Source organism: Semicossyphus pulcher, unplaced genomic scaffold (assembly GCF_022749685.1).
Source record: "Semicossyphus pulcher isolate SPU_LCO1_2020_fin unplaced genomic scaffold, fSemPul1.0.p SCAF_9, whole genome shotgun sequence".
Lineage (NCBI taxonomy): Eukaryota > Metazoa > Chordata > Actinopteri > Labriformes > Labridae > Semicossyphus > Semicossyphus pulcher.
In genome coordinates, this window is record NW_027211770.1 from 31616102 (window position 1) to 31623416 (window position 7315).

At 49.4% G+C, this 7315-nt stretch overlaps 1 protein-coding gene across 1 annotated transcript; it reads right to left on the minus strand.

The window, feature by feature from the left end:
- Positions 1–652: 652 nt before the first annotated feature.
- On the minus strand, positions 653–6657 carry kcnv1 (potassium voltage-gated channel modifier subfamily V member 1). The gene is made up of 3 exons (XM_069656986.1): positions 6350–6657; positions 4830–5491; positions 653–1170 (listed from the first exon to the last, which is right to left on the minus strand). The coding sequence occupies exons 1-3, from the start codon at positions 6649–6651 to the stop codon at positions 653–655; spliced, it is 1482 nt and encodes a 493-aa protein (XP_069513087.1). The 5' UTR covers positions 6652–6657.
- Between the last annotated feature and the right edge of the window lie 658 nt (positions 6658–7315).

Genomic DNA, 7315 nt, shown 5'->3' on the forward strand with positions numbered 1-7315 from the left:
GAAACAAGGGACACTGTAATATTTAGGACATCTTTACGAAAGAGAAACACGATATATCAAATCTGCTCACAGGTCTGTTTTGAGTCCTTCATGTCGTCTCTGTGATGTTTGTAAAAAGCGCTCTGACCCACAGCATGAAGTCCTTTATCGCCTGCAGTCCCACAGAGGAAACAGAGACTTTCTGACCATGACCACAGAGCAGCCTGTGGGGCTCACTCTGACTCCTGCACTCAGTGAACGCTCGGATGTTTCACACCACGGTGCTGCTCAGAGACACACAACACAAATAGTTTCAACACTGAATCAAAAGTTGTCGCTTTAAAGTCGGGACAAACTCTTGAAGCAAATGACATGTAAATTATTTATTATATTTAATGTGTTTAAAGATTCTTTTCATCGTTCCTCAGCGTCCGACCCGGACACAGAGACCAGCACCCGTTGGTCCACAGGGACATAAGTCAGTGCTTTTACAGTTTAGGTTTCTGCTTCTGTAAAGATGCAGATGAACTTCCATCCTGATAACAGAACGTTATTGGTCACAAAAGCTGTCCACAGATGTTGTGGACCCGAGTATCAATCTGCTTATTGGTTTAATCGCTCAGGAGGCGGGGCCAAAGTGGAGATTAGTCAGGCCCCGTCTGCGTCTCTCGTTCTACCACCACAGCTCGTCTCCGCCGCTGCTCCGGGTGCTCGCCCTCTCTCGCCCGTGCAGCCTCAACATCTCCAGCACGCTGCGGGCGTAGGCGTCCCTCAGGTTCACCCCTGCCCCTATGCTGACCCCGCCCACCGAGCCGCGGGCCAGCCTCTTCAGCATCTCCCCGTGCCTCGACGCCGCCTCCTTCATCTTCAGGGTGAAGTAGCAGGCGGAGAAGCGCTCGTTGATGATGGCGATGGGGAGGGCGAGGATGAGGATCCCGGACAGGATGCAGAGGAAGGCCAGCACCTTCCCCACCACCGTGTCCGGCCGGATGTCCCCGTAGCCCACCGTGGTCATGGAGGTGGTCGCCCACCACCAGGCGGCCGGCACGCTGCTGAAGGTGGAGGCGGGAAACTCGTGCTCCAGAGTGAAGACCACGGTGGCGAAGATGGAGATGCCGACGCCGAGGAAGAGGAGCAGCAGGCCGACCTCCTCGTAGCACTGAGCGATGGTCAGGCCCAGAGACTTCAGGCCTGAGGGACGAGAGAGCAGAGGAGACATTTATACACACAACAAGATCATCAGAAGGCTCATCTCTCCGTCAGACTAAAGTCAGCAGAGTCCATGACGTCCTCGAGGAAACAGTTGAAATAACTCGTTATCACAGGAAAGCAGAGTAAATAAAACGTATGGATGCATGTCTGCTTAGGGCACAACAGTTTCTGCAGTTTGTCTCTTTTTCAGAAAGAAACTCTGCCACTGTTTTTCTCTCCATCCTCAGTGATTGACAGCCTGACATCATCTCTCACTGAGTCTGAGGGGTGAAGCCGCTCAGCGAGGAGAGACCGAAAGAACAAACAGCAAATGTATGAATACTCGGGCGTGTGAGCGGCTCTCAGGGTGCCGTTCACACGGAACGAGCGGTGGAGTTTAGGGATTTAAAACGAACAAAGATGCTGCTGTTTGCTTTGAGTCAGAAGAAATCAGATTTATAAAGAACTTGAAGAACGACGCCTGTCTGAAGTTGGTCCCTGTGGGCTCCCGTACAGTCCAGACATCTTTTATTAAAGGTTGGTTGCTGTGCTGAGTCTCGGTGTGATCCTCTGAGAGGACGCTTATTAAACAGACCGTGTGAACAAAGAGCTGCAGAACGCGTCGTGTTGTCGTCGTCAGTTATTCATGCAGACGGAGGCGCACTTTAACATCTCGTCTTCATGTCTGCACAGTTTGTCAGCAGCTGTGAGAGTCACACCGAGTCTGTTTAACATCTGAGCTGCTCTGTTTAAACTAATGAGACGATCCTACCACATCAACAAACTGGTTCCCTTAAATTTCACCATTCTGGCTCCCATCAGACTGATGCAGGGTCCACAAGATAATCAGGGCCTGGATCATTTTGGGCCTGATTCAGACAAACGTAAGTCCTGATGTTCTGATGGTCCTAAAGACGATCTCTCCTGATGTTCGTGTGTGAGGGATGTCAGAGTGATTTGACTTCCCCCGATGTGCTCAGAGGAACGCCGTGGCCGCACCGATTTACAATCCGATATCCTGTTGTGTGTGGGGAGAAACCCCGAGGACGGCCGAGCACGCTCTCTGTGGATCGTCACGTGGGACCAAACGATAGCCAATCAGGAAGCAAGCTGACTGAAGCAGGAAGCACAACAACTGCAGCCATGGCAACCAAAGCAAACGTGCAGCATAAAGTAACACGTCCCGCCCGTGTTCACGCCATCTCCACCACTTCATCCACAGTTTGTTCTTTTTTCTTCCTCAATTTTCAGTAAAAAGTCCAAAAACTCTCATCGCCAGTTCTTCCTGCCCGCCGTCCGCCATGTTTGTTTACTCTGAAGTCTCGTTTAAGAGATTCTGTGAGATTTCCAGCTGTGAGAGTCGGACTCTGGTTGTTGCTGAATGAACCTGTGAGTGTGTGGTGTGCTGTTTGGGTCAGATCGCTGCTCTCCACACGACAGGAACAAAACTGTTCAATCTGTTGTTATCTGTTAGACTTTAATAATCTCCGGTGTCGCTCCAAATCTCTGCAAAACAAGCCCGTCAATGTTTCAGTGATCATGTGACCGAGCCGTCAGACAAATCACACCTGGAAGAGATTTGTCCTCACAGGTTCATCCCCCCCCCTCATGTTCTCCCTCATTATTCATGACTCCGGGGATCATCCACATCTCGCCTCCAAAAATCCTCCACATCAAAGCTCTCGCACGTCCCCGCCTGACACACAGACACATGTTTAATCACACATCTGCTCTCCACGCTCTCCGTCTCTCCTCCCTCCCTCTCTCCTCCCTCCATCTCTCCTCCCTCCATCTCTCCTCCCCCCGTCTCTCCTCCCTCCGTCTCTCCTCCCTCCCTCTCTCCTCCCTCCCTCTCTCTTCCCTCTGTCTCTCCTCCCTCCATCTCTCCTCCCCCTGTCTCTCCTCCCTCCATCTCTCCTCCCCCCGTCTCTCCTCCCTCCATCTCTCCTCCCCCCGTCTCTCCTCCCTCCATCTCTCCTCCCTCCGCCTCTCCTCCCTCTGTCTCTCCCTCTCCTCCCTCGTCCTGAGGAACCCTCCGGGCTGTGATCTCTCAGCGGCTGCTTCCACCGAGGAGAATTTAAATGTCTCGTCGTCTCTCCGGCTGCTCGCTTCACGTCCAGGCTGAGAACTTGTGAAATGAAACGACGTGTTCACCTGATCACACCTGGCTGCAGCTGAAGGTTTGATCTGAACTGCTTTTAAGGCGAACCAACATCTTAGTCGTGTTTAATCCTTTAAACAACCTGCTCGGCTGTGAGGATGTATTTAAACCAAAGAGGAGCCTCAGAGACTTTGGGTCCCTCGTGTCGTCATCATTTTTATCTTTTGCATTCAGGATTATTTAAAAAAGAAAGAAACAAAAGAGCGGAGAGTTACGATGGTGAAAAGATGCCTTTCAAAGTAAAAGTTCACAATCAGTCCAAAGTTGATTATTAAAGTTGTGATGTTTCTCCAGGTGTGTGAGAGCTGCTTCTCGTCTCCTGTGCTCAGGTGGAAAAAAGAATCAGTATTTAAACTCACTGACCTATATCTAAAGGGCTCTTTTTTGTCCTTCCAAGAGTTACGGGAGAAATATGGTTTAAATAATAACAATTTTTTCAGATACTTTCAAGTTAGAGATTATGTGAAAACATACATGCAGGACTACAACAAAGCTAGTCCAGATAAACTCGACAAATGTTTGAAGAAACATGCAGATTCAGAGAAGCTGATATCTTATATTTACATTACATTACAAAGTTTAATGCCCCTGCATCCGCGGTTTACAAACAAGCGTGGGAGGAAGAGATGGGTCAACAAATCCCTGGTGACTTATGGGATGAAAGCTTACAATATATCAATACCTATAAATATAAATATATATATATAAATTCTATAAATGCCCGACATTGCTTGATACAGTTTAAAGTGTTGCATAGGTTATACTATTCAAAATCCAAACTGAATAAAATCTTTCCCAATGTTTCCCCTCTCTGCGACAATTGTCAGTTCCAAGAAGCCACTCTGATCCACAGTTTTGAACTTCGCCCCAAACTTACTCATTTTCTTCTCTGATATACTGAAAACCCAGCTAGAGCCAGACTCGAAATTGATTATGCTAGGAATATCAGAGGCACTCAGTGAATGATCTATTCCCCAACAACACTTTATCTCCTATGGTCTAATCTCTGCAAAAAAGCTGAAGTCCCTCCGACGAAGCTGTGGATCACAGAACTAACCGACGTGTTGCATCTAGAGAGGATTAGATTTTACCTGAACGATAAACTTCATCTGTTTGTGAAATCATGGTCACCCTTTATTTCTTTCTCCAACAACTCACAAACTGAGCTCTAACCTATAAATACATGTAGTGCTGGGAGGGAGGGTGGGCTGATGTGAATGTTTCCCCTTACTTTGTGTTTGTTCATTTGTATATTTTTCTCAATGTTTTTTTCTTTCCTTTACAATTGTCATTCTATAAAAAATGTGAAAATCTGAAGCATTTTCTACGAAGTATGAATGTCAAAAAGTGATCGCACAAATGCTTCTAATAAAAACATTGAAACTAAATTAATTAATTAATTGATAAATAAATAAATAAATAAATAAAAAATAATAATAATAAATTAATTAATTAATAAACTCACTGAAACACACAGAGACACAGAGTCCGTGTTTACCTGTCGAGTGCCGGCCCAGCTTCAGCATGCGGAGCGACCTCAGCAGGCGGAGCACCTGCACCACGCGGCCCATGTTCTCCAGCTCGGTGCTCCCTCCGTGCAGGTTCTCCACCGCCAGCGTCACGTAGAACGGCAGGATGGCGAGCAGGTCGATCACGTTGGGAATACTCCGACTGAAGCGGCACTTATCCCTCACGCAGACGAAGCGCAGAGCCAGCTCGCCCGTGAACCACACGACGCACACGTACTCCAGAGCATCGAGCAGCAGCGGAGCAGCCACGCCGCTCACGCCCACGATCTCCTCCAGGTCCAGAGAGATCAGCACCATGTTGATGACCGACACCACCACGAAGAACACTGAGAGCGAGCCGAAGGTGCGAGCGGCTCGGGACGAGTCCGGCTTCTCCAGCAGGTCCCACAGGCAGCGCCGGAGAGCCGGGCAGGCGGCGCCCACAAAGTCCTCGTCGTCATCCTCGACCTCGAACTCTCTCCGAACCTCCAGGCTCTCCTTCTGCTCCTTGCGGCGGTAGTAACGCTCGCGGCAGCAGGGGTTGATGCGCCGCTCGTCGAGGCCCCAGTACTCGATCTCCTGCAGGAAGGAGATCTCACACAGCTCCTCCATCACGTGCAGGTGACCCGTCCGGTAGTAGTTCATCACATACCTGTACACACACACAGACACACACACACACACACACACACACAGACAGAAAGATTTCCAGAAGCTTTACTGGAAAAATGACCCAAAAGACCCCAACGCTGCTCAGCCGAGGAGGTTTCTCTGGATTTGTCTGAAAGAAGAAGCTCTACGGTCGCTCCCCGTGCTGTTTGGGTGAAAGAGGGAAGACGATGTGAAGAGGGAACGACAAATTAATGGAAGCATTGACAGAAAAATCCCTCCAACAAGTCAAAGGTCACCTGCTGTATCAACCTGCCTGCCTGACGAGGAAAAGGAGTTCATACAAGCACAACTTCCAGGACCCTCAAAGGAAAACAAAGATTAGCTTTAATTACAGAGATCGACAAATGAAGGCAGTCTGCAGGCAAGGAGAGCGAAGAGGCAGAGGCAAAGGAAAAACCGCTCTTATTCGTCTCTATGCTCGCAGGCTTCACCGGCACCACTGGCTCTGATTCCTTCTGGCTCTGAAGCATAAGAAGCGCTAAACGTCGGCGTCGTTGGAACACGGAGCATGCACTGAAACAAGTTAACATTGCACAACACAGATCAATGCAGATATTCTGAATTAGAAGCGACAGAAAAGAACAGACAGATAATTTCTTCTTGCTGCTGTTCCCCGGCTGCTTGTGAGCTCTATGTGTGAAGGCCATCAGGACATCATTAGTAACAAGAGCTGACAGCACACCTGTGAAGACGATCAGGTGCAGCTGAGACTCCAACTAACGTTTGACCCAAGGCAGAAGAACTGGGAGCACGAGGTCGACACAGGTCAGAGGTGGCATGATGTTTCTTTTTGCTGCACACGCACCAAATAAACGAAAGAGAAAACGGCTCCACCTACTGGAAGGTCTGTGCGTTTCGGTCGAAGAAGAACTCGTTCTCCAGCAGGTCGGCGTCGTCGCACAGCTCCAGCGCTGACTCCCGGCTGCAGCAGGCCAGTTTCCCCAGCCGAGTCTCCGGGTAGGACGCCAGCAGCTCCTGAGACAGCACGTACCGACTGCCCCCGACGTTGATGATGAGGAAGTCGAGCGGGTCTCTGACGCAGGACGGCGACGCCTCGCTGAAGAAAACACTGGAGTCCAGAGACACCGGGGAGGCGGGGTCGCTGTAGAAGTCCGCCACTGAGCTGGAGGGGAGGCTCATGGTGGAGGAGGGAGGAGCTGGGGAAGAGCAGAAACATGTCTCAGAGGGCAAAAACAAGCGGTTAGACAAAAGGAACAGACGGACTGATACCTTATTTAGTTGTTATGCTAACATCTTAGCGAACAGCTGCCTTTTTCTGCACCCAAGCAGTCATGGAGCAGCACGATCGTCCAATGGAAACAGTCTTCAGCTGTGTCCCAGTTCAGGGGCTGCAGCCTTGGAAGGACATATATGTCACAGTGGCGCGTCGAAGGCTGTCCCATTTTGAAGGCTCCTTCAGATGCAGGTGCATCCTTCATGGCCCAATGTATCCCAGGATTCATTGCACGCCAAGTCAAACAATATGGCAGCCGAGGAAAACTCGATTTCAACTCAATCAAATAGCTGCGATACAGATGTAAAAGCATGAGAGGGGCCTTGAAACTTTACATTTTCTTTAAATTAGACGTTAGGTATGTTAGTTAGTTAGCCAGCTAGCTAGCTACCTGTTGCTAGGCGATAGAAGCTGCGTTTTGTGACGCAAGAATAAGGGCAATGCAAACAGGGAAGTCTCTGTAGACCAGACTGTCTCATTTCGTGACTCGTCCTCTGTAGACCGCGTCCTTCGAAGGATGCAGCTCCTGTTCAGCAGCTGGTAATGCTAACACGCTAACAGCATGTTACA